The sequence below is a fragment of the Mesocricetus auratus genome, unplaced genomic scaffold (genome assembly GCF_017639785.1).
Source record: "Mesocricetus auratus isolate SY011 unplaced genomic scaffold, BCM_Maur_2.0 Super-Scaffold_100007, whole genome shotgun sequence".
Taxonomy (NCBI): domain Eukaryota; kingdom Metazoa; phylum Chordata; class Mammalia; order Rodentia; family Cricetidae; genus Mesocricetus; species Mesocricetus auratus.
In genome coordinates, this window is record NW_024429191.1 from 14,035,951 (window position 1) to 14,063,072 (window position 27,122).

At 45.1% G+C, this 27,122-nt stretch overlaps 1 protein-coding gene and 1 long non-coding RNA gene across 6 annotated transcripts in view; one reads left to right on the forward strand and one right to left on the reverse strand.

The window, feature by feature from the left end:
* The window catches only part of Kcnip1 (potassium voltage-gated channel interacting protein 1), a 364,140-nt gene that overhangs the window by 59,268 nt on the left and 277,750 nt on the right, over positions 1 to 27,122 (reverse strand). Inside the window, exon 1 of one of the 5 annotated variants that reach the window (XM_040748434.1) lies at positions 791 to 974. The exons of the other annotated variants lie outside the window; for them this stretch is intronic. Within the exon in view, the coding sequence (XP_040604368.1) occupies positions 791 to 938 (148 nt within the window). The 5' untranslated portion in view covers positions 939 to 974. Of the gene's footprint in view, positions 1 to 790; positions 975 to 27,122 lie in introns of those variants that run through there. 5 annotated transcript variants of the gene reach the window in all.
* Positions 6,462 to 11,999, forward strand: LOC110341228. The gene is made up of 2 exons (XR_002383117.2): positions 6,462 to 6,815; positions 11,605 to 11,999. It is a non-coding gene; the product is annotated as an uncharacterized LOC110341228 (long non-coding RNA).

Here is a 27,122-nt window from a genome sequence, read left to right on the forward strand (position 1 = left end):
CTTCAACGCTAACACACACACACACACACACACACACACACACACACACACACACACCATACCAGCAGCATCAGGGTAATCCACATTTTCACCTCCTTGTCATTACTCAAACAGTCACATATAAGCAAGTTCTTGTGTTATGCAGAGCAATGCAGAAGACTGCAGTTTGAAAAACATCCTGTTATATAGTTTATGTATAACCAGAAGAGAGGAACTCAAATGCTCCAAACTACTGCTAATTGTGCAATCATAAACAATCCTGGTGACCCGGATTTATAACTGCACTCTCATTAAGAACTGGAATTAAAATCACAACTGATGAAGTGGTTTCAGAACAAGGGTCTTTATGAAGGTTGAGGGTTATGAAAGGAGCCAGCGTTTGTTAAATGCTTTCTAATTGTTGGGCTGTGATTAGCATTTTACCTCCCGATAATCTTTTCAGCTACTGCAAGATAATCAACATCATAATGACTTTAAAAAAGTCTCCGGCTTCTACCAAAATATGCATATTTATCAGACACCTTCCGGGAGAAGTATATACTTTACTTATCTCACTCAGGAAACACCCGGACTCACATGCGCTTCTCTGGCGCGGCACAGTTCAGCACCGCGGACAGTTCCAGGATGGCAAAAGAAAGGCTGGTGCAGGCTGCGCCATCAAATCCTCTAGGACTCCTTGCTACTTCGCGAGCATTTATTTCCACACCCCTCCCCCCGAACTACTTTTTACAACAATCAAAGGCGGAAAACACGTTCGCATAAAACGGGGGAAGCTTCGGGGCTCGCTTACCGTCCGACAAGTCAATCAGCCCGAGGTAGTGCAACAGTTTCAGAGAGGAACACAAGACCACCACTATCCCCAAGGTCTGGAGCCCTTCCGACTCGCCCTCTGTCAACATCTCTGATCCCGGGTGGGCAAGCAGGAAGCCGGCAGACATTTAAAGCGGGAAAATCGCGCTTCTTTCTCGATGTTCCAAGTGCACGGTTATTTCCACTAGCCTCGCTTCCTCTCACTTTCTCCCTCCCTCCTTTCTACTCCTCCCTCCACCTCTCTCCTCCTACCTTGCAATCTCTACATTTCTTGGTCATCTTTGCTTTTATTTCCCCACTTCCTAAGGTAATTTCTCCTAAGGTTTAACCAACCCCTAAACATCTGCTAGCAGAGAGAAACAATAATTGGCAACACCTCGTGGCATATTCTCCAAAGGATTCAGGGGTTTGTGTGCCAGTGTACACCGTTTAAAAGACAAAGACAATTGCTTCAGATCATAGACAGAGATGAAAACTCCCTTTTCCCCCTAGCAATTTGTCTTTACTTTTACAGTGAAAAACCAGGGAAAGTGGTTCTAGAATACAGGCGATTCTGACACTGACATTATGAAGTGGCCCTGGAAATGATCACGAAGAAAGTTATCACAAACTGGGTACACTTAGTCACATCTGTCTCCTGGCAGTCCCCTAACCGTGCTAGGAGTTAAGTTGCTGGTCAGGCTGCAAAGTGATCCCAGGGCTGCAAAGGACGAGCCAGTGCAGAAGTAGAAGACGGGGAAGCAAAAGAGTGATGCTGATTTGAATGTCCAGGTCCCACACAGCAAGCTCGCTGGGAGAAAGTATCCAACACATTGAATGGGGGAAGACTGGAGACTGCCAGCTACTGACACCTGACCTATGGGATGATCCTACACCTCCATAGGGGTCCATTCTCCTCTTCTGTGGATCAGCTGACCTCCCCTGAAAGAACAGAGTGAGGGCTGAGCTGCACTAAGCAACCACTGGGCCATATCTTTAGAGACATGCTGTGTTGGCAACTGTGTTAGGAAGGGCACTCTTTTGGATAGTCAGCAGGAATGCAAACATTTAAATAAAACTGAAGACATCTCTTTCATCCAGAGATTTTACTTGTAGGGATGCATACCTACATGCAGCAATATGGACAGACATATTCTTTGATCAGTTGGCTAAAGCAAAAAAAAAAAAAAGAAAGAAAAAAATGTCCATGCTTATCACTATAAGGCACAAGGAAAAAGAATACTGGGTATCCATTTAAACAATATGGCACACCTATGTATCTTTGGGTGTGGGCTCTAAAAATACTATTATATGAAAAATCAAAGTGTTTTCACATTACCATTTTAATGTTGAAAAGAGATACACCTCCTGGCACATACATAAAATATTTCTAGATGGGTATAATGGATCATTGACAAATTTTGTTGCCTCTGTAGAGAATTAAGGGACTGGGTTAAAGGGTGATCCATTATTGAAGTTTTTCTCACCTATCTGTGGAATGGATTTAAAATAATAGTAATGACTAAGTTGAGCAAATCTCTCCTTTTTTGTTTTTGCAAGACAGGGCTTCTCTGTGTAGTCCTGGCTGTCCTGGAACTAGCTCTGTATACCAGGCTGGCCTCTGATTCACAGAGATCCACTCTACCGGCCTCAGACTTCCAAGTGCTAGGATTAAAGGCATGCACCACCACTGCTCAGTTCTTTTCTTATTTTAAATGGGGGAATAATCTACATATCTCAGTTTTATGTATCTGTATTCAATCTCACTGGTGTCTGGACAATGGTATCCTGGAGTACTATTCAATTTACTGTTGCTCTAACAAAATAAGTAGGAGCATTTTATAAATAAAAAGCATGTTTAGTTCACAATTCTTGTCATTTGCATGTTTGACTCTGGTGAGGGAACCAGAGCAGATAGCATCACAATGATAGGAGCAGGTGTGCAAACAAGAAAGGCCATATGGCAAGACCTGGGGCAGGAGACTGGAGAGTCAGGTTTGCTCTTGATAAAATACTACCCTGTTTCAGAATCCTTTATGACTAGAGCTGACTCATGCTCTTCAGGCAGGAGGGGGAGCCCCCAGTGACCTAATTACTGCCTCCTAGACCCCAACTGCTAAAAGTTTTCACCCCTTCAACATTGTCCTTCTGGGGACCAAGCCTTCAGTACCTGAATGCCTGGGAGCCAAACCATGTCCAGACCACAGCACCTGGAGTCAGCCTGTTCCAGCTTATAAAGCTTTTTCCTCCTAAGTTAAAAGGGCAGTCATTGACCTGGTAGAAACATGGATACCTCAGAAACGGCAAGCATCACAAATGAGTGTTTTCTCCTCACTGCTTCTGGTTTCCAAGATGCCACGATGCCCTTCCAGATCCCACCTATCCAGAGGGAAACTTGACCAATCCACCTAAGCCTTCTTGATTAAGCATGTTCTCTACTCTCTGAGGGCTAGCATCTGTGATTCCACAAGGAACCGGAGTGTCCAGGCATATGAAATGACAATAGGTGTGGAAGACCCTCAAGTTTTCAGTAAGTCAGTCCTTTGTTCTGGCTTCTCTAGTCTGAGCCTTGTCTGCACCCGTCCCTTTCCCTTTCTTTATTGCTTGCTTTCTAGTAACCCTGGCACCCTAAGACCACGCTGCTCTGAACTCTTTTGCCTCTGGACCCAAGTGGGTGGAGCACCATCCAGGACCCACTTGGACCCTCTTGGGTCCAAGACTGCAGCATCCCTAGCCATGAAGCTGATAAAAATTGTGTCTGTGGTTTGGCATTTGTGAGAATGTCCTGACTCTCTGACTCTAGGAACTGCCTCTCTCATCTAAGTCTCATCAACCCACATGACTGTGTACAGAGCTCGCCTACCCACAACTCCCCTCCACCTTAAAAGTCCTACCTTTCACTTGATGAGAAAATTTTGCTCTCATTGGCCCATTTGTGAAATTCATTTTTGCAAATTGCTGTTTCGTATTTCTGGTGAATTATAAGGTAAATCTGTTTACATTGGTGATCCATGCATGCACAAAACTTGACAATTTTCTCATTAATTTGTCCCACGTTACCATTTTTGGCCAAGAATATTCACCTTGCTGGCCTTCTTCAATCCTTCATCAACACTAACAGGCATTTGCCATAAGAAACAAAGGCTTGATCCCTTGAGAAAAGCTCAATGGTTGATGATCGGTTGTAGGTACCAGACTTCTGGCTTTTTTCTGACTCTGATGCCACAAAAGGCCAAGTTCTGATATGAGTCTCACACTCTGACATGTGAGTCCTGCCATGTATTGTTAGGTCTCTCAGGAGTCCTGGGAACCAGGATGCGCATACTTACAAGTGGTGAATTTCTACCAAATAATCATAGAGCCCCTTGGTTTCAATTTGAACTCTATTTCCTTGTAGATGGATGACCTGGGTCAAGATGCTTTAATCTCTTCTCTTATTTACATGTCAAGGATCAATCATATGGTCTTACATAGTCTGGGTGTGTCCTGCACCACTGAACCAAACCCTCAGCCTTCACTTAAACTTTTGGATGCAGTGTCCTTACCTCAGGACTGTAACTCTTATAAAACCATCACAATAACTAAGCAAGGAAGTACCACAGGGTACTTGGCACAGTCCCTGGTGCACAATGAATAGCAGTGCAACAAAGAGAATGCCAGACTGAGTGAACTACATCTTCACTCACCTCCTATTTTTGGTCCCTGAGCTTTCTCATCTGTAAAACAGAACCGACAAGTCATAGATGTATAGCTGGCAGGTTCTGATCTGAAGAGAGTGAGGGGTATATTTCAGACATCTTCTGGAAACTTCTGGGTTGTTGAATTTCTGTTCTTCAGCCACAACTCTTCCATTCAGGCAGATGTTCTCAGCTGAGGATAATCTGTTGCTTAAACTCTGCCTGAGTGTCTGCCCCAAGCAGTTGTTAAATCGGATTCTATTTTAGTTAGTTTCATCTGCACCCCCCAGCTAGTTTGCTGCTATGCAATCTGAAGCTGATGTAGGAACCCTGTGGTTCAGTGACCCACAGGAGGGAGCCATCCATTTGGGTAACTGAAAACACATGCCATACTCCATCTATATGCTGTTGACTTAGCAAGGCTTGCTGCTAGCGTGTGGCTTCTCTAAGTGGTTCTCCAGCTCTTGGGCCACTGAGACAAATTGTTCAGTTGATCCCTCCTGCTAAGGTACTGTCTAAACTTCATTTAGATAAACTAATTTGGTAGGGGCCTCATTTTCTAGAACTTTGTGTTGCAGTTGGTATAAATATAATGCCAATAATTGCACCTGGAGTTTTGTTTTCTTTAAAAGGTGCGAAAGAAATGAAAGAATTCCTCAGAGCACCACCCAAGAGCTCCTGATCTGACCTGAAAGCAAATTATTTAAATGTAAAATGGTTATGGTTCAGAGAAAAAATTATTATTATTCCCATCACCAGTCAAAATGAGAAAACTATTTCTGTGTTCTTGAGCCCAGCTCCTTGCTTGGTGCCCTTTCGGGGGCTCAGGCTGGGCTTGTCTAAATTAGTTTTCTAATGATGATCATAATTGTACAATAATATAGCAACGATGTCTATCTTTTCCCCTGCCTCCTTCTCCCTCCTCCCTTTTTCTTTCCTTTCTCAGTTGTTCCCCATCTCCCTGAGTTCTGTGTACCCCTTTTACATGGTGAATAGACCAGGAGAACAGCCTTATATCCACCAGAAGATATACAATGTCAGAAAGCCCCATTAGGGCTTTTTTCTGGAAAATTACTGCTTAAGACTTTAAACCCCTTTGTATATTTCTGCTTTTCAATAAATCCTTGTGGAGAGCAAACTATGCCATGGTTCCTAATCAAGTTTTCAGTTAGGATACAACATGCTCTGTTATTGAGACAAGAAAGCAAAGATAAAGGGGGGGGAGCCATCTGTGCATGACTTCCATGTAGCAGGCAGCATGCTTGACTCTACTGAGGTTTCCTCTGTTGTCTTGATTATTGCATCAATTAAGGTGGATCTCATTGGTATCAACATAACAGTGCAATTTTAGACAGAATCTGCACCCAGCTAGCAGCCTTCTTTCAGAATCCTATCTTTGGGACGAGGTGTCTAGCTTTATCAGCTTTCCCTGACTCTGGCTGGGCTAGCCTTCCACCCTAATTCCCTCTCCCATCCCCTTCCCCACTCTCCTACAACCTGACTCTTAACTCTTCTTTCCCATTCCAGACCTCAGGAGTCAATTCTCAACTAGGATCTTCTGGTTTGATAATTGGCTCCATGGAGATGGAGGAGAAGAAAGGAAGACCACTGTAGAGAAACCTGCTGGTTTCTGCCCTTGGAGTTAAAAAATTTTTCTTGGGAAAAATCTCATTGCAGGCATTGGGGAAGCCAAAATCGAAGGACCTTGTTTTCAGTGTCCCTTTGGTCAGGCACCAGTTCTCCAAACTTGCAGCCTGTAACACATCCCTCTTCTTGGTCTCTTCAACACCTGCCTCTCCTTCCTTGGCTCTAGGCCCAAGAGCAAAGCTGTGGGTTCCGAATTCAAGCAGGCCAGAGAGCAGAGCTCTCCTTCACTGACAGTGAAAGGGCACAGAGCACAGTCATCAGTGAGCTCCAGCATTTGTGTGGCTCGTCATTGTGTTAGTCTGAGCAAAATTTAGCTGTTGTCAGTTGAAATAACACCATCAAGTAGTGGTGTTTAGATACCCACTGGCTTGTTTCCATATTTCCTCCTCTGCTTTCTCAGGAGAGCTCCAGGCTCTGTCAGAATTTCAACAAAAGTTCCAAGGCAATGCACACATTTGTAACCCAGTCTTACGATCTGGCTTAAGCTAATTAACTTCGGGCCTCTCCCCTGTCTCCTCTCCTCTCACATTTCTTTCTTCTCCCTCATTTCTTTCTTCATAGGAAGAAATTGCCAGAGAGGCCGCAGTTCCCAGATGCACTCAGAAGCCCCACAGCATAACAAAGAATATTGGCCCCCAAACATGTACAGAGGTGGGAGAACTTGCCTTCTAGAGCACACCCAGAGGGATGACTGCCTCACAGGTGTGTTTTCTGAGTCACCAGATGTTGCCAGCTATCCCTCCAAAGCCATTTACCTAATGTACACTTCAACTAGTAAAACACTCGTTGTACATGACAAAACCTGAGGTTTGAAGGACCATAGAATGACCCAGACAAAGATGGCCAGTGACAGGACACTAATAATGTGTTGACAAAGACACAGATGTTGAAGAGAAATCATGTCCTTCAGTTAAAGGGTCATTTACCAGTTTCTGTTACTTGCTGAATTATACACAGCTTCTGGAATCTCCCCCTAACCGTATAGATTGTTCGCAGAGGTGCACAGCTTGATGGTGCAGGCTCTAAAAGTCAGATGGGACAGCAGTCAGACCCTGAGAATAATTATTTTCTAGCCCTTGCCTTAGAAAAGCTATCTAAGCTCTGGTTTCCTCCTATGAAGGATGAGGTCCCTGATAAGCAACATCACAATATTGAGTGACAGGTGACTGTAAGTCTCAGGTGTCATAGTCAACTCCCTCGTCCTGTGGGGTAGTTAGACAGCCAGGTTTAAGTTTGAACCTTGTCTGACAATGATCAAGTTGTCTTTCCTAAGTGCTGAAGACTCCTAGTTCCATTATGGCAATTTGGGCCCCAGCGAGCAGTGCAGTCCACAGAAATTGCTGGCAGTTAGGATTCACCAAACACTTTCAACGACAAATTTCAATGATTGTAGAAGTATTCAGTAATGCAAGAAAGTAAGACAAATACTGCCACAGTACTCCATCCCCAGGGGCCCGCTGTACCAGACAAACCTGGATGACCGTTAATCACAACACCAACTGCATGCAAACAGGGATACTACAGTCCGCAAACAACTCATTGTCCCTTGGATTAGAAGTACCATCCTCTAGTGTTATTGCTGTTAACCTGTTCGCCTTTGAAAACAGCCCATCAAGGCCTGTCACCTGGGCGAAAGGTCCCAGTGTGGCGTTAGTGGGGTCCAATGAACAATGCCTGCCTTTCTGCATTTCATTTTCAACAGAGTCCCCCGAGTCCTCCTCCATCCCCCTCCCTCCTGGGAAGACATTTGTCTTCAGAGGCTGGCAATGAGGCATTTGCCAGTACACCCATTCTGACATATTTTACATATGCTCCAAGAAGCAGAGGCTAAATTACACTGGTGAGTTATTAAAAACAGCTCTCAACGCTATTATTATTTATTGCATTTCCAATTCTCAGCAGCAGCTGATTACACTGCTTAATCTTGTACTTTTTAAAAAATTTCCCACCCTGAAATGAATTCTCCCTGCAATGAATGAGCATGGTCAGCCACACTGAGGCCCCTAAGGAAAAGACAGCTTAGGATCTGGGAAGAGGTGTGAGTCCACCTTGGTCTCCCTGGAGCTGGAGTTCCCCACTTACAGTGTGAACACTCTTCTCTGTGGTGTCTCCAGAGGGAACTCCTCAAGTTCGAGGTCTCACGGTCAGACCCTTCTAGCTAGTCTCAATGGCTGCCATCTTTACCTGCTGCTGCTGGTTCTTGGTTCTTGGTGCAAGGCACCTCCCTGACCCCTTTCTCCAGCCCAGCCTCTCCCTCCTGAGTTCAGTCATCACCCTGGCTGCTTTTCTTCCAGCACATGTCCCTGCCTTCCAAGTTTCTGGCACGGGGTCTGTCAGATGAAGTGCTGTGTCTGTCTGGATTATCTCGGCCAACACCTTTTCCTTTCAGGCTCAGTTTAGGGGCTATGCTCTTTGTAAAGCCTCCCAGTGAGGCACAGGAGGTTTCTTCTGTCTTCCAAGAAGCCCCATGCTTATGCTCATTGTAGAACGTGACACACTGTTCTGTTGGTGAGTAGTCATGTGACTCTTGTTATCCAGTCAGCTGATTGAGAGCAAGAGAGAGTGAAGGTGTTTAAGTTCTCAACATAAAGCCTAACACAGAGCGAGTGCTTCAGGGATGAAGAAGTCCCAAACTGAAATCTGTATAGTGAAGTAACAAGAGTAGAGCTCTTTTTTTAAATTAAATGTATTTTTAAAATGTATGTGTATGTATGTGTGTATATAGGTGTCTGTGGAGGTCAGAAGAGGTTGTCCAGTGCATTAAGAGCTGGAACTGCTTGCAGTTTTAAGCTGCCTTATATAGGTACTGGGAAACAAATTCTGGTCCTCTGGAAGAACAAAGAGTGCTCTAAACTGCCAAACCATCTCTCTGGCCTAAGAGTAAAGCTTTTGAATTGGGAGACATCCGTGACTCAGGTAATAGCACAGCTATTTGATAATCAGCTGTGACAATTCTGCGAAGGAAAGCTACTTAGAGGGGTGACAATACAAACCTTGAGGCAAACACAAGCTGGGTGGAATTGGTGTCTGGAGTTTAAATCCAGACGCCTTCCTTGAAGTGATGTTTTGAGTTCAGAGTGGCAAATAAATAAGCATTAACTAGATGAGAGGTGAGGCAAGACATTCAACCAAAAGCACATGTAAAGCATCTGAGGAAGGTGAGGGTTGAAGTTGAAAAGGTGTTTAGGAGTGGATGGAGACAGAGGAGTCATGGCAACAGATAGATCTGGAAGGGCTTTGGCATGCAGGGTCAGACGAACAGAGAGCACCATAGACTATACAAAGATTTTTTTATTTTTAGGCTTGAGAGAATGGGTTTGGGGTGTGTGTGTGTGTGTGTGTGTGTGTGTGTGTGTGTGTGTGTGTGTGTGTTTAGAATGTCCACAAGACAGAGAACAGAGTGTAGGGAAACTAGATTGGATAGTGTGCAATACAGATTGCCTCAGTGTCACAGTGGCAAGGTCGAGTTAGTGACTACAGGAACATGTGGAAGTGGGAAGGCTTCCAGATGTCAGTAAGGAGATACCTGAACTACCTGCCAGGCTCATAGATCTGCTCTAAGACAGCCACTTCCAATACGATGTGTGGAAGGGAAGGCTCAGCCTCTCCAGAAGCCAACTGCATTCAGGCCTCTACTCCAGAGAGAGAAGATCCCATGGGCAGTAGCTAAGCTTAAACTGGCTTTGTAACAAATAGATGTTGCGCTAGAGTAAAGAGCTGGAGAACTAGCTTGCACATGGAAATGCTGCCTCTAACTTGTAGAGTCAGGGAACTGACCCTTACCTGCATATTCTGCCTCTAACCTCTGTGTTTTGGAGAGTCAGATGAGACTCATAGATACTTCATTTACTACTTTGGAGAAAATGGGAGTTTGGCAGGTCATCTGGTTTAACTCTCCATCTATCCATTCATCCATTTAATCATTAGTCAGAGAAAACAACACTGGAGGGTAGCCTAGAACCAGTTTTGCATCCCAGATACCGTACATATTTTATCCTGGTCCTCATCTGTCCATATGAATTAGTATCTGTCAGCTGTGGTCCTGGGATGGGATCAAGCTCAGATGCAACCTCACAGTTTTGTTCCTTCAGTTGTTGGGTTTCTGAGTTGGAGCCTCAGGCAAACCCTGCATTCTTCTCCCCTGATTTAATTGGCCCATTATTTTAAACTTTTGTAGATAAGGGAATAAAAAGTCAGTGGAATATTGTATTCATCACACTCAAATTAATATGCTTCATTACCACAAAGACAAGGAGCATAGTTGCAATATTTTCTTGAAACTTTTAATTGAGCATAGCACTCGGGGTGGGGCGGGCAACAGCGGAAACCACTGAGCTCGGATGCTGTTTTTCACTTTCCCAAAACGTGTGCAGCTTGTGATTTGCTCATCTCATTAGTGTTAATTATGAACTAAAATAAAATGGCATTTAGCGCTGTGCTGAGACTTTAATTAAAGATAAACCATCCTACCCAGGAGCTCTCTGAAGTCCAAGATAGTCATCCCAAAGTGGTGCAACCTTCTGCCTTGCCAGTGGGATCTCCACACTTATTCTATCCCCTGCTACTGGAAGGATGCTCCCTCCACCCAGCCTTAATCCATTCATCGTCCACTCATTATCCATTCACCACCCATGCATCATCTAGCATCCATCCATCCATCTTTTCAACACATACACCTTAAATTAGTTCTGGGGGAAGGAAGCCAATATTTGTTAGTGTCTACTATATTTATTAGTTTAGACACACCATATGCAGCCTGATGCAACACCAGATCATAGGGAACATTCAAGTAGAGCTGGAGGGCAATAGTGCACATATTATCCTATTTAACATACATAGACAGTCTCATTTAATCCCCTGAAGGATTACTTTCTTTCTGTACTTACTTTGCAGGAAGTGAACCTGGGACTCAGAGAGATGAGGCAATTCACCACAAATCATATTGGTTCCATGTTTATCTCTTTCACAACACTGAGTTGGGAAGGCTATTCTGGTCTACCTAAATTCATTCATCCCATAGATGCAGATCTCTTTCCTGTGTGATAGGGCCTGTACTAAGCTCTGGGACAGCTTATCCTCACTGCTGCCAGGTTCAGATGAGTGGGATGAGCACTTGGATGATATAGTAGATTCTGAGAAAGGGAAGCAGAGTGGCTGTGGCCTGTGGTTCTGGGCTCACAAGACCCAGCTTGGGGGACACGGGAAGCATATTCCTAGGAGGGAGGGCTAGTGAAATAATTTCATCCAGAGTTCCTAGTGAAGATCTAGCCCTGAAGTGGCCTAATGCTTCTCCAGAGTCCCTGGCATCCCCAAGTGCAGCTGCCTAGTCACCATTGTTGGAGGTGGGGGGAGGGCATCTAGCTAGACTCCAGGAATCGCTTGCACACCCAGCCCCCACAGCATGGCAAAGACTGACCCTAACCCTCAGACTATCTGCCACTGACCCTGCAGATAATGATGCATGTTTGCAGTCTCTTTCTCTCCTTTGCAGGTCCCAGAGCTAAGTATGACAGTTGTGCCAGCTTCGTCTCCGGCTCATCCCCAGCCCACAATCTCATCATTGGAGGAGAGGAGTGACTTCTGGTCTGACCAGCAATGAGGAGATTCTTTAGGACTGACTAGGTGCCTAGATAATACGCCCCTGACTGGCGAGGACAGCCACAGGGCCTACATCCAGGCAATCCATCTGTCCTGTGCCAGACTATAGAGTCATCACCTGGGCCCAATACACTTATTTAGTGCTATTCCCCTTTCCTAGCCAACATCTGTAAGACAGCCTTCAGAGAGTCTGCTACACAGAGGCCTGCCCTTCACTTTAAGCCTGAACTTCAGTTGTTTTAAAGTGATTGGGTCTTTTGGCTACTAATAACAATATTATAATAAGAACAGCTTTTACTTGCCCTTTCCACTTGTTATGTACATTATCTTCTTTAGTCCTTAAAGACCAGGAAAGAAAGGTCAGCTATGGCTCACAAGGAAGTATGTCCCTCTCTTCAGAGTCTGAGGGATACTTCCTGACTCTTGGCCTCTCGGATCTGTGAGGGATGAGTCTCAAAGAACCCAGGAAAAGAAAGGCCCACGTGAGTACTCTAGCATAGCTACTGGGGCAGAAGGCTGGGTGTCTCATCATCCCCGGGGATGCACTTAGCTCTGGCAGAGATCAAGTAGGAAAACATGGAAAGGACTTCTTAAGAGCCAATACCTAGGGGCTGGAGTGATTGGTCGTGCAGAGAACCTGGGTACAGTTCTCACCACCACATGGCAGCTCATCACCATTCCAGTTCCAGGGCACTTATATACATGCAGGCAAAACATTCACACACACACACACACACACACACACACACACACACACACACACACACACACACGGAGAGAGACAGAGAGACAGAGAGACAGAGAGATCTGGCAGAAGAACCTTGGGGGAAATACTCCTAGGTGGCTTTCTCTGTTTTGAGTTATGATGAATATTTTCATCTTTATTCCTCCACTTACTTGCGAATTTTTTTCCACAATGAACATGGCTTTGTTTCTTACTTAATAAAGGAAGAAAACAAATGACAATCCATGATGAAAATTAACGAAGAATTAGGTTCCTTGGAGAAATGACTGACTCCAGGGATTAGACAGAAAATATGCAAGAGGCACCTAGAGCATTGTATGGTGCAAGAAATCAAGCAAGTGCTCAGACAGACAAACAGTCACACACACACACACACACACACACACACACACACAAGTTAGCCATTAAAAATGGTATTTGCAGTAAAATGGATGGAACTAGAAGACATCATGTTAAGTGAAATGACTTAGACCCAGAAAACAAGGATCACATATCCTTGTTTTTATCTGTCTGTGTATGATGTCTCTATCTGTCTGTACATGATGTCTGTGTCTGTCTGTGTATGATATACAAATCTGTCTATGTATGGTGTATGTATCTGTTTATGTATGATGTCTGTGTCTCTCTGTTATGATGTCTATATCTGTCTATGATGTCTGTATCTGTCTTTCATATGTGATGTCAGTGTACAATGTCTGTCTGCCTATGTATGATGTCTGTGTCTGTCTGTGTATGATGTTTGTGTCTGTCTGTGTATAGTGCCTTGTATGATGTGTGTATCTGTGTGTGATGTGTGTATCTGACAAGGATGTCTGTGTATAATATATGTATCTGTCTGTATATGATGTCTACATCTGTATGTGTATATGTTGTCTGTATATGTTTGTCTAGCATATGTAGCTAAAACCCTGAACCTGGTTGTAGAATAGAGGTTACAAGAGGTTAGAAAAAAATGTAAGGAAGTCAGAAGTATATGTTGAAACATCAATGTGAATAACATTAATGTATACAATGATACATGTTTAAAAACACATTCATGGACTTTGAGACAAGCACATGACAAAAGTCAAATATCTGCAGAATGCCTCCTTAAAACTCTCAAGGTCAGGAGTGGAGAGACGGATCAGTGGTTAAAAGCACTGGCTGCTTTTCCAGAGGACCCGGGTTTAACTCCCGGCACTGATATGACAGCTCACAACCATCTGTAATTCAAATCCCAGGACATCTGATGCCTTCTTCTGGCTTCGCTGGGTACCAGGCACATATTTGATGCACAGAGACACACAGCAGGCAAAACATCCTTACACATTGAAAAGAAAAAGAACTGTCAAGGTCACAAAAATGAAGGAAGGACAAAGAAACTCACCCAGGAGAAGCCTGAGGCTTGACCCCTGAGTGTGGGGTGGTGCCCGTGAATACAGAAAGGAGAGTAAGGGAAAATCAAGTGATCTAAATTAACCTAAACTTTAGTTAATACTAATATAGCAATTAGTCCATTACTGTGGCAATGCTAACCTAGGCAGGGCATGAGAGCCTGCAGTTTTATTGTAAATAGAAAAATATTTTCAAATGAAATCTATTTTGAGACATGAGATGGGAATAGTCTTGCAGGAGAATCTGAGGCACACTTTGAAGGCTTAGGACCTTTCTGGCCCTACTCAGTCTGTTCCTACCTGGGCCCTGTCTCCCAGAGAAAAATCCAGATTTTTCCATAACTGGGAGGGGACAAGGTTATGTGTCTAACTGGCTTTCCCCATGTCCCACTGGCGTCTCCTGGCAGTTAGATTCATTAACTTGGCATTTTCTAATGATTAACACTGGTCAATAACCCACTGGGCCTGGTCCTTAAATCAATTGCCCATTAATGAGAATGAAAGCGCCATTTTATTATCTGAGCCCAGGACCTTTTGCAGAAAAGGCTTCTGGGGTTTGAGGCTTTTATTCCCTTTGCTGAACAGAATAATTTAAATACATGCTTGCTCTCTCGAACCACTCGCGTGCCCAAGACAGGAACAAAATTAACTGTAGGGGAAGATTTTTAGGAAATGGTCCAGTTTCCTTTTAGTGCTATAGTTGGATGTTATAGTCCACTAAAGTCCTGAGTGTTAGTGCCTGTCCCTGGGGTGGCGTTACTGAGAAGTAGGGAAGCTCTTGAGAGGTGGGATTAAGTGGAAGGTTCGTAAATCGTTGGAGATGTGTCTGCGGAATCCTAATCTTCCTCAACTCTGATCATTCTCTTCCTCATGGCTTCCTGATTTGAGTGTAAGTGGTTTGTTCTCTCCCTTTCACTATATGATGTGTGGCCCCAGCCAGAGGTTCCCAGTACAAAGACCACCTAATTTAGGATTGAGAAGTGTAAAGCTATGAGCCTGAAGCTCCTTCTGTCTTTGTAAGTGACTTGCAGTTTGGTAGTGGCAATGCTCCTGTCTCTCTCCTCTGCTCATGGGGTTCTGTGGCAACAGGAGACCAGGCATGGTGAGAGAAGGTGGCCCTGTCACCTGTATTAGAGAGGAAATGCCCCTCTAGGCATGGTGCTGTCACCTGTGTTTGGAGAGGAGATGCCCCTGGCAGCTGAGGATCTTCTGCAAAGGGGTTAGAAGAGAACACAGAGAGAAGCCAAGTCTGTGAAGGCTTTGTCATTAAACACAGAGGGTAATGGAGGGAATGATACTCCAATTCTGACATTGGTGTGCAAGGCCGTACCTTCCCATGGGGTTCTCCCTCATCAATGCCAGGTGCACCAGTAAATTCTCTGGGAAAAGAGAATGGGAAAAAAACACTAAGCAAATCACACAAATTTCTGCACTGGTTGAGATTGTCCCAAGTATGCTAAAATTGAAATGTCCATTGAATAGAGACCCAGGAAAGAGTCAAATTTAATTATGAAATACTAGAAGGGACCCTTCTAGCACACTTGGGTGAGGGGCCTGACAGCTGACCCATGATCTGCAATATGTCTGTGTTTGCTAAGTAATGATTATTGTCATTTGATGGTAGATTTCTGTCTTCTCCCAGTTAGACTTCAGGGGTCAGTAAGAACCTCTGCTGGTGTCTGCAGCCATTCCCAGAGATAAGGACTCTGCTGTTACTATGCTTTGGCTTAGCAATGAACATTTTATGTCCTGTCATACATGTTGAGAAGACACCCAGGAAGTAGAAGCAAATGCTGAGAAGAGCTGAGCTTCTCTGGGCTTCATGAGTTCAACCTATGGGGCCAGCATAGTATCTAGTACATTTTCGGGTTCTTAGTTAAAACTAGATGAATGGATGTGAAATTGTGAAAATGTGGACTATGGTGCCAAGTGAGTAATAACTCAAGTGGTTTTTTGAGTCTGGCCCCTGCTTATCTAAGAGCTCAGGAATGTCTGTGTCTAGGACTTCAAGCAAACACGGAGTGATCACACCCCTGTGCTGCTGGTGAACACAGGGAACTGCGGGGTGGGGGTGGGTGGATGATCAGGAGTGTGGAGCTGCAGTTTGGCGAGGTTCTGGGGATCACGTGAGGAGGAAACAGGATAGGAACCCCCCACCCCCTCTCCTCATTTCCTTGGTGCCTCTCATCTGTAGACAGATACTAAACATGGGTCTGAGATCTGGGGATGTGTGGGACAATAGCACCAGGGCAGGGACATGAGCCAGGCAACCTGCTCCCCTTGCCTGAGGTCTTTAGCTGCCACCCAGCTAGTCTAGGCTGAGGAGAATCTCATTAGCTGGGCCTCTCCTTCCAGAAGCCATAAATCAAAATGTTACGGCCTCAACCCCAACTGGCACCACAATGTAATTTATTTTTAAGCAGACAAATGAGTATTTTGTATAAAAATCATTCTCCTTTAAATATTAAGGGGTGGGGGCTTTTCCATTTTCTTCTGTGTGACTTTTATTATGTCTTGAGGGCAACGACTTCCAATTTCAGGATGGAAATCAATGAGAAACATGATCGAATTTCAGAAACATGGTGCTAGAGCCAAAAGTTTTGAACTGTGTCCGGAACTCTGAAGACTGCGTTTGTCCACCTCCGTGACAGGCACTGGCTTTCTGAGCCAGCAAAGTCCTTCATGGGAGGGGGGGACACATCGTTCTGAGGACAGAGACATTTTGAGATAACATACTTCTTTGTATTTTCCTTGTTAAAACTTCTGTGACTCATGGTGAGGAATGAGTGAATCCAGCTTAAGGAGAGAGAGAGACAGAGAGACAGAGAGAGACAGAGACAGAGACATAGAGAGACACAGAGACACAGACACAGAGACAGAGACACAGAGAGACAGAGAGAGACACACAGAGACACAGAGAGACAGAGACAGACAGAGACAGCGAGACAGAGACAGACAGAAAGAGAGAAGGGAATGAGAAAAAGATATACGGAGAGGAGAGAGCACAACAGTAAAAGAGGAGAGAGGGACGAGCAGGAGAGAGATGGAGAGAGGAGAGAACTGTGTCACACCAGTTATGCTGCATGGAACTAAGGCATCACCCGGCCATGCTTTGCCCACAGTCTGACCTCTAGTCTGTAATAGACATTCTTCAAAGGCAGTTAAGATTACAGTGACAAGGAACTGAGGCAGTCTGCCATGGGAGTTACCTGAGTAGACACCAGCTCAAAGGGAATGTGGGAAATGCAGGCTATTGGAACAGCCCAGGATCCCATAAGCACCAGATATGTAGCCATTTATACCCTACCTATAAGCTGGGGAGAGATTGGAGATGGCTCTCCCTGTATAGCCCAAGCTGACTTGGAACATATGATCACCACAGGACTTAAATTATAGACATGAGATGCTCTGCCCAGCTTCTGGTTCATTTCTTGCATACTTGGGGCATGCATTGAGATTCCTTCTGGGAAAATGGACAAGATGCTCTTCACGTATGCATACCATCCACTAAAGTTGTTGGCCATGACTAGGTTCCTGGTAACTGGAAGATCTGAAATGGCCATGGCACTCAGGGATATGCTGCTCCAGCAGCTTCACAAAGGCAAGGTGGCTGAGGCCTTGTAGAGCGAGGACCATTAGTGCCAGACCTGTTTGCCTTCTTCTCACACCAGATCTCACTTCCACTCTTTGGGTCTCCACGTCCTCTCCTGAGCTGTTGCAGCAACAATCTACAAGCTTTCTTCTGAGTACAGATGTTTTTTTTTTTTAAATCTCCTGCCCTGTAGCAAAACCATCGGTCAATGAGTAAGATGACTGATGGGTCTGTGAGGAATAGTTCTAGAATAAGATTTTTTTCCCCACAGCAGGAACGTGGTAATTAAACTTTGTTACAGCTGGGAGAACAAAGTTTCCCCAAGCAGACTGTCGGTTCTCAGAGCACAGTGCAATCAATACTGGAGTGGAAATAAGGTCGCAATCCCAGGCAACGGCATGCCAGCTCTTCTCACACGGAAAGCCAAGTCTCCCTTCTACTCTGACACATCAAGACCAGGCTGGGCACCCTCACCTGGGGAAGAAATCATGTTAGAACTTTCAATGTTCCTGGCAGCCCATCTTTTCCTGCAGAGCCTACTCTCTTGCAGGTGGACATAAGAACTTCTGTTACATAGCCCTGGACCTCTGTGGTGTTGGTTGAACGTGTGTGACTTTAACCAGAGTACAGTGGGAATAGGGGAGAGACCCATTCTGGCATCTGAAGCCAGGCTCCAGAGGGAATTGTCACCTACCTTGCTAGGCTTCCCTGGCCTCTTCTGCCTAAAGCATCTCACTGGGCTGAGTGTGTCCTGCATATCAACATGAGTGTGCACTGAACATTCATTGTATCTCTATGAAACCCCAACATCAGCTTATGTGCAATTTTTTAAAAAGATTTTTTTGCCAGTGTTAGAGGAAAAGAAATGGTTTGGTTGGGCATGTTTTGAATTGGTTTATTTACATATATCATATTTTAAGGGTGATTTAAAAGATAATGAGAGTAATTTCCACTATACTCAATTTTTGTGTTGACTGCAGTTACCAAGCTCATTATTTAATAATCTTTTACCAGCTAACTTAGGGATTCTTATTTTTTGTGAATATCAACTAAATAAAGTTGATCTTAGCTGCTCATTTTTTTTTTTGTTTAAGAATGACAAAGAAGCCTTTACTCAGTCCTGCTGCCACTTCCCCGCAGCGCACCCCTGTCGAAGGTGGCTGGGTCTGCACCTCGCTCCCGAGGGGCCTAAAGGAACGGCTCTCACTGTGCTGTTGGTCTGTGGGAGACTCGGGGGAGGGCCAAGGGTTGAGGTAATGGAAGCATAGCCTTTGGGGCATCCACTGGCCGGGTAGTCTGCACATTTCTGGGTTTGGACAGTGGCCCTGCGAGCCCTCCAGGGAGAGTCTGCAGCCAGGCCTGGAGCTCAGTCCTTGATGACCAGCCCACCCCGCACTGTCTTTAGCTGCTCATTTTTAAATTGCTCTGAGTTTCAGTTGGGCACACTCAGGAGACGGCTTTGTCAGCATATGGTAACTAGAGTTCCAAAGCAGGGAGTCATGACTATGTCAAAGGGACGCTTTCTTACTGTAGTCTGAAAAAGCACAAGGAAAAGTTCTTTTCCCACCATTAGCCGGATATTTTTTAATGCATTCCATGGACCTAAATGTGAAAGCACAGACTCTTAGATCACCGTGCAATTTAGTTACCGCTGCAGCCTCTGCCAACTAAGTGCTAAGCTAGTTTGGCCACAAGTGGACTTGAGCTATGTCTAGACCCTTGACATACAGGTAAATTGTGGACAGTAACTGCAGAGGAAAGAATAATGAGGAAATCCAGCAGCTGCTGCAAAGAATACTTTGTTTTAAGTAATATGTTTTACCCTCATTAAATTCATTAATATTCATGAGTAACAGATTATATACATATAAATTTCCTACTGTAATGACCCAGATCCAACTAACCCTCCCCTTTTCTAATAGATACTCATCATCAATATACAGCATGATTTTACTATGACTAGAATAGTGCTGTGTGCAATTTATGAATGTACTACCTCTTCATGAGTGTGGCTGTGATGTGAGTTCCTTCTGAGTCTTAGCTATCTTTTGCCCTATGGAGTGTCACCATAGATTTGGAGCACAGTCCCTGGCACACAGTTGATGCTTACTTAGCAGCATTCAACAACTGGGGCAACGGTGCTCAGGTGATGCTGGAGCCACTATGGGACAGGTGATGCTGGAGCCACTATGGGATAACGGTGCTCAGGTGATGCTGGAGCCACTATGGGATAATGGTGCTCAGGGGATGCTGGAGTCACTATGGGACAATGGTGCTCAGGGGATGCTGGAGTCACTATGGGACAATGGTGCTCAGGTGATGCTGGAGCCACTATGGGACAATGGTGCTCAGGTGATGCTGGAGCCACTATGGGACAGGTGATGCTGGAGCCACTATGGGATAACGGTGCTCAGGGGATGCTGGAGTCACTATGGGACAATGGTGCTCAGGTGATGCTGGAGCCACTATGGGATAACGGTGCTCAGGGGATGCTGGAGTCACTATGGGATAATGGTGCTCAGGGGATGCTGGAGCCACTATGGGATAATGGTGCTCAGGGGATGCTGGAGCCACTATGGGATAATGGTGCTCAGGGGATGCTGGAGTCACTATGGGATAATGGTGCTCAGGGGATGCTGGAGTCACTATGGGATAATGGTGCTCAGGGGATGCTGGAGCCACTATGGGATAATGGTGCTCAGGTGATGCTGGAGCCACTATGGGACAATGGTGCTCAGGGGATGCTGGAGTCACTATGGGATAATGGTGCTCAGGGGATGCTGGAGTCACTATGGGATAATGGTGCTCAGGTGATGCTGGAGCCACTATGGGACAATGGTGCTCAGGGGATGCTGGAGTCACTATGGGATAATGGTGCTCAGGGGATGCTGGAGTCACTATGGGATAATGGTGCTCAGGTGATGCTGGAGTCACTATGGGACAATGGTGCTCAGGTGATGCTGGAGTCACTATGGGACAATGGTGCTCAGGGGATGCTGGAGCCACTATGGGATAATGGTGCTCAGGTGATGCTGGAGCCACTATGGGACAATGGTGCTCAGGGGATGCTGGAGTCACTATGGGACAATGGTGCTCAGGGATGCTGGAGTCACTATGGGACAATGGTGCTCAGGGGATGCTGGAGTCACTATGGGACAATGGTGCTCAGGGGATGCTGGAGCCACTATGGGATAATGGTGCTCAGGGGATGCTGGAGTCACTATGGGACAATGGTGCTCAGGTGATGCTGGAGTCACTATGGGACAATGGTGCTCAGGGGATGCTGGAGTCACTATGGGACAATGGTGCTCAGGTGATGCTGGAGTCACTATGGGACAATGGTGCTCAGGGGATGCTGGAGCCACTATGGGACAATGGTGCTCAGGTGATGCCTGGAGTCACTATGGGACAATGTTTCTCAGGGGATGCTGGAGCCACACGACACAGAGAGGGCAGGTCACAGTGGCGACACAGCCCAAGCTGGCCTTCAGGAGGAGGCGAGACCTGGGAAATGGTGTCCAGAGGGCATTTAGGAGGTCGCTGAAGAGAGAGAGATGAAGGCAGATGAGTACTTCTTCAAAAGAAGCATTGCTGGGGGGGTCCTGTGGTTTTCTCAGACTAATACACTCTTGTCTCACTCCCCCTTCCAATGCTTTCAGTCAACATGTGACATTATTATTACATGGACCTGCTCCCTGGCCAGCACATGAAGTCTAGACTAGGATCGTGCAGCTCTTACACTAACTGGTGAAGCTGAGAGAAGGACATCTGCTAAAAGCCTGGGATGTCACCTGCATATACTGATTTGTTGCTGAGAATGGCATTCTGGCAAGCATGTGGGGGCATACTTGGTAATCAAAATGCTTAAAGTCAGAAGGGGTTTGGGTTTTTATTTTTTGTTTCTCCTTCCAAATTTGGGATATTTGCATACACTCTAGGGAATGTTGCCTAGGGGAGGCCACTCACTTCACTGTGACATGTGCTTCCTGTGTATCCTATACATATAGCCTGGAAATAATCTTACGAAGTAATTTTAAACATATAGTGCAATGAAACAGTTTGCTGGTGTGGAATTTTCAATTTTCACATCATCAAAAATTTCAAAATTTTAAGTATTTGTATTTTTGGTTAGAATGCTCAACCTGTATGGGGAAATGATAATGTGTCCATAGGTTAAAAAATTGGGAGCAGGAATGAGAAAATGAGAATGTTCGTGGGGATGCTGGGTCACTCTGGACCCTGCATCCTCATGAAGTCCTCTTGCTGCTCTCCATCAGGGTGCTCTTGGCTTAGGTAAGTAGAGCTGTTTCGGTCACCTGGCAACAGAGTTTTATATGCATTTGCAGCATGGGGTTGCATCAGGCACAATTGCCTTAGACTTGATTACATAAAACCCAGTCCCAACACGAGGTACTCAGGCAACAAAGAAGATGCCTTTGAGACACGACTTCCTGTTGGTTGCTGAGGTCACTGACTGAGCACAGCTGAAGGTCAGTTTCTCACCACTCTGACCCATGACAAGATGCCAAAGCCCTAGTCCATCTGTCATCCCTCTTGGGTAGTGTGCGGAGAAAATGGGCCAGGAACCGTGTGTCTTTCCTCTCCTTCCCTCTTGGCAGTTCTCCTGTGCCCTTCCTGAGTCTGTCTGTCTGCAACGCCCATCTCTATGCTCCTTCGAGCAGTCCCTGGGGGTGGGTGGAGGCAGGCCTCACTCATCACACCTTCAGTGCCTCAGCTGTGTGATCTTAAATTCCCCAGAAGCCTAATACGGAATAAGATTCTGTCAGATCAGCTTCCAGAATCGACCCCCCATGTCTGGAAGCTCTAGGAAGGTAGGGCCTGTCCCTTGGGCTTCTATTTGTTGTGCCGGGGTGAGGTGGAGTGGTTCAGAGTGGAGTCAGAGAGGGCTCCCAGAAGTTGCTTAACTGCTTGGTACTCTGTTCCCTCACCTGTAAAAGTGGGTCAACCTTGTTGGCTTTTCCACAGGGTATTTTAGTGGCATGAGCAGAGCTGAGGTACATAAAGGAAGGAACCCATGCCAGGCAAGCCGTAGGCGTGTGAGTGATGCTGGTCTCTCACCATCCCAGCAGGACACCCTGGAGTCTGACATCAAAGGTCAGTACACATGACCTTTGACCTCCTGTCTAGCCCGACGCTCTTCATCTTCATCCTAGGTAGTCAATGTTGCTTTCCCCATGTCTGGTTACCTCAAGTAAAACCTAGTGATGTCAGCGGTGAAATGAGGAAGCTTCACCCTACTCTTTGTGCCTTGCTTTTTCCCCCCGCTCCTCCCCCGCCGCCAGCCTGCTCCCATCGTTCACCCTGACAGCCACAAACGCCTATTTATTTGCCGACTAACTTCCTGGTGGTTTAATATCCCCTTGAATTACTGTACAATCTCTTTCAAGTTATATTTGATTATTTTTCACATTTAAAAACATGAACACAATTACCCAACAATGGCACGTGCCGCTATGGTCAGGAATGAAAAGTACATATGCAATCTTAAGACAAGTCGTCAGTCCCTGGGAATTATGTCTCTGGCATAGAGGGAGATCACAGTGATAGGTGCCATATAAATGCATATGAGACAATAAATAGTTACAAAGGGAGAGGGTGCTGAATAATTAATCCGCCGCCTCTCCAGGAACGTTCTTTATAAATCTGTCCCCGGCGTTCATTTGTTTTTTTACGGAAGCAAATATTTAAAAGTAAAGAATAAGTAATGTCCAGGAAGGGAACATAAAAAGAAAAAAGTCAGTGGGGGGGAGGTAGAAGATTATAGATGGCGAGGGCTCCGAGACTGCTGTAATGTTCACTGACGCCATGTGCTAAGGAGGCGGAGTGGGGAGAGGAAGGAAGGGCTGTTAAAGGGAGAGCTTTGGATTGGAGGCTGATCTGAGCCCTTGGCATCATGCTCGGTTGCTACCATAGGTACTTACCTGGACCCCACTTTATATGGAGTTGGAGAAAGATAGCCTTCCACAAACATATTCATAATGCCCTAGAGTCCACATCCCTTCCCCCGAGGAAACAAATCTTTGAGGATCTTGAGATAAGATTAGGATTTATTGTGTACTAGGTCCTACTTTGGTTTAGGTCTGCACCCATCTCCGTGACAGGCTCTTCTTACTGCCTCTACAAGTGACTCACTTTTGTCTTCACAGTCCTGACTGTTAGAAGATCCTGTCCTGTAAGTCCACAGTCTCTAACAGTATCCAAGTCATGTGTTCTCAAGTCATGCGTTCTCTCTCTCTCTCTCTCTCTCTCTCTCTCTCTCTCTCTCTCTCTCTCTCTCTCTCTCTCTCTCTCTCTCTCTCTCGTGTGTGTGTGTGTGTGTGTGTGTGTGTGTGTGTGTGTGTGTGTACAAATGCATGTGCAGGTCAGTGATGAATATCATGTGTCCCTCAGTCACTTGACATGTTTTGAGAAGGGTCTTTCAGTGAGCCTGGAGCTCATGAATTCAGCTAGATTCAGTCAGCAGGCTGCAGGGACTCTCCAGTTTCTGCCTCCCCAGCAACAGGAATGCAAGTGCATGCAGCTGTGCCTGGCTGTTTACATAGGTACTGGGGGTCCCAACTCTGGACCTCATGCTTATGTGAGTAGGGCTTTATTCACTGAACCATCTCCTGGGTCTTGGTGGCCTTTCATTTTATTAATGATGTTTTGGGAACACAAATGTAAAGTTTTGATGAAATCTAATTTATGAGTAGAATTGGTGGGCTATAAAAAGGGGCAACTACTTAAGAAAATGTGTGTTGACATTTTTTTAAAGTTAGCCTTTTTTTGAGTGTGTGATCTGTACCCTGCACTCCAAAGCATTTATCTAAGAGGGATAAAAATGCACCTGTCCACAGAAACCCCATGTGCAAATGTCACAGTAGCTTTATCCACAGTGGTCCAAAATGGCACAGCCAGAATGTCCATGATGAGGTGAGGGGCAGAGGAACTGTGGTGTGTCCACACAATGAGTCACGGCAGGAAGCAGTCACATGTAAGACTGATCCTAGAACCCATTAGTGAGATAGCTGGTCAGGAGGATTGGAGGAGCTGGTTGCTGAGCAACCGAGTCACACAAAACTCTAGAGATTAACAGTTCTACAGTGACAGAAACAGAGCAGCACTTACTTGTGGTGGGAGTGATGGAGATGGGGAGAAATGGGCAGGAGGAAAGACTGTGGTAACAACTATTTTCTCATCATGAATTTGACATTATGACAAAACAAATAACATTGTATACTTTAGTAAGTATAGTTTTAAAACAACTCAATTAGATCTCAAATATTTCTTTTTAAGAGGAGTTTGATTTTTAATTGTTTTAAGTTTTTTTTATTAATGCCTCTATGTTCATCTAGGGGTATTTGCATCAGTGCCCACATGTGTGCAGGTGCCCATGGAGGTCAGAGAGTGCACTGAGTGCCTTGGAGTTGAAGTTACAGCATTTATGAGCCTCCTGATGTATTGGTAGGTGAATTCCAGTCCCAGACAGAGCAGTAAGTGCTGTTAATCTCTGAGCCACTCTAGCCCTAGGATCTTGAATCTTTACAGGAAAGGAGTTTCAATTTATAACTCTTAGGAGCTCTTAAAAATCCCATGTTCTCTCCTTTAGTTTTTTCCATTTTCCAGATGCCATGGAGCCATGTGCTGTGAGGCACAAAGTGTGCTCCTAATTTTCAGCCTCTGAGCCTCTTTTGGCTCTTTCCCTCACTCTCTTCTCCTCCTATCACCACCATCAGCAAGACCACCATGACCACCACCATCTTCATCATAACCATTTCCATCGTTACCGCCACAACCACCACCACCACCACCAAGAACAATACCACAATTATCACGATCATCATTATTGCCACCATCATCTTCATCATAATCATCACTATCATAATCATCATCATCACCACCATCATCATCATTGCCATCAACATCATCACCACTGCCATCAACATCATTGTCATCAACATCATCACCACCACCATCAACATCTTTACCATCAACATTATCACCGCCATCACCATCCCCATCCTTGCCCATCGTCAGTAGTACTTTGAAGTCTGACTCACTTTACAACGAACTGATTAAAGACACCATTTCCACCCAGATGTGTTATGAATGTAGGCAGGGCGCAGTCTGAGTGAACTTTACACCTCAGTTGATAGCCATACCTTGGTGAAGTTGATAGCTCCTTCTTACCCTTGAGACTAATTGTGCCTCTGTTGCTTCTGTCCCAGGCATCCTTCATTTTACCCTTACCTTTCCTGATGTGTCCATGAGAAAAGATATGCAGAGACATGCCCTTACCTTCCTCCTGGTTCTCTCTAATTTCCCTGCTCCCCAAAAACAGTTGTACCTGCCAATTATGGCAGGATCCTACTGGGATGGAGGGGTGTTTGCTGAGCAAGGCAGGGCACTCACAAACCCAGTAAGTGTCACCTCTGGTTCCTTCCTCTCTCCATTCCAACTTTCCTGTTTCTCTTCCCTCCTCTTTGAACCCAGGGCCTCACACACACCAGGCAAGTGCTCTACCACTAAACCGCACCCTCAACCTACTGCTTCTTAATGGATATATTCAGGAGTTTCCCTAGGGTAAATACTTGACAGTGACATTGTTGGCTCACCTTGGGTCATGTTCAACTTTTCTAGGCACTTTTACAAAAGGTACACACCAATTTACTCCCCCCCTCACACACATACACACGTATGTGTGTTCCTTTTGTTCTATAGTCTTAATGATTCTTCATTAAATTTCTTAGTTCTTATCAGTAGGATGGCTATAAAATTGTGACTCACTAATTTAATTAATATTTTAAAGTAATTTTAGGTTTGTAATAAAACTGAGCATAAAGTGACATGTTCCCTAGTCCCTGCACAAACTCGCCCACATTACATTCTGTATCAGAGAGGTGCTTTTGCTATGATTAAGTCTACAAGCGTCTCCTCAAAAGTCAAGGTTTACAGCAGCTCTTTTTCAGAAGGGCACACTCTCTGGACTGTCTTTGTGATGACACACAGCAGAATTTTCTTGCCTCTAGATCTCTCATGCTCTTCCTATTCACCGCTTTCCATTAACTCTGATGGTTTCTACTCTTTCTGTTGTCTCTGTTTTGTGTTTTACAAACTGTCAAAGAGGATGTGGCTTTTCCGACTGCTCCATTCACTTATGATGCGCAGTTAAGTGTCCTCCATGTATTTCCAGGCGTTGAATATTCCCATGTCTGGGTTGCCCATAGTTCATCTATCCATTCACTCACAGAGGGAAATTTGGGCACTTTCAAAGGGTTCAGTTATGGTGTAAGTGGCTACATGTAGGCTTTACTCATGGCTGAGCCAGCATTAAACTTTTTCAGTGCACTGGGGTAAGCATTAAGGAGCTGGATTGCTGGATGTATGGGAAAGGGGGTGTCGAACTTTGTAGGGAACTGGAAGCTGACTTCCGAGGCAGCTATGTGTCACCTTACATTCTCACCAGAGCTTGACACTGTCTGTGGTTAGAGCATTCTAAGAACTGTGTTGGTACCACAGTTGCCTTGGTGGATCTCTTAGTGACATAAGAGATTGAAACTCTTGCCTTATGCTTGCTCTCTATCTGTACATCTTCTCTCATGAGCTGTCTAGATCTTTGTTCACATTTGAATTAAGTGGCTCCTTTTGTTGTTGTTGGGTTTGAAGAGTTCTTTGTATATGTCAGAAATAGCTTTTAAATT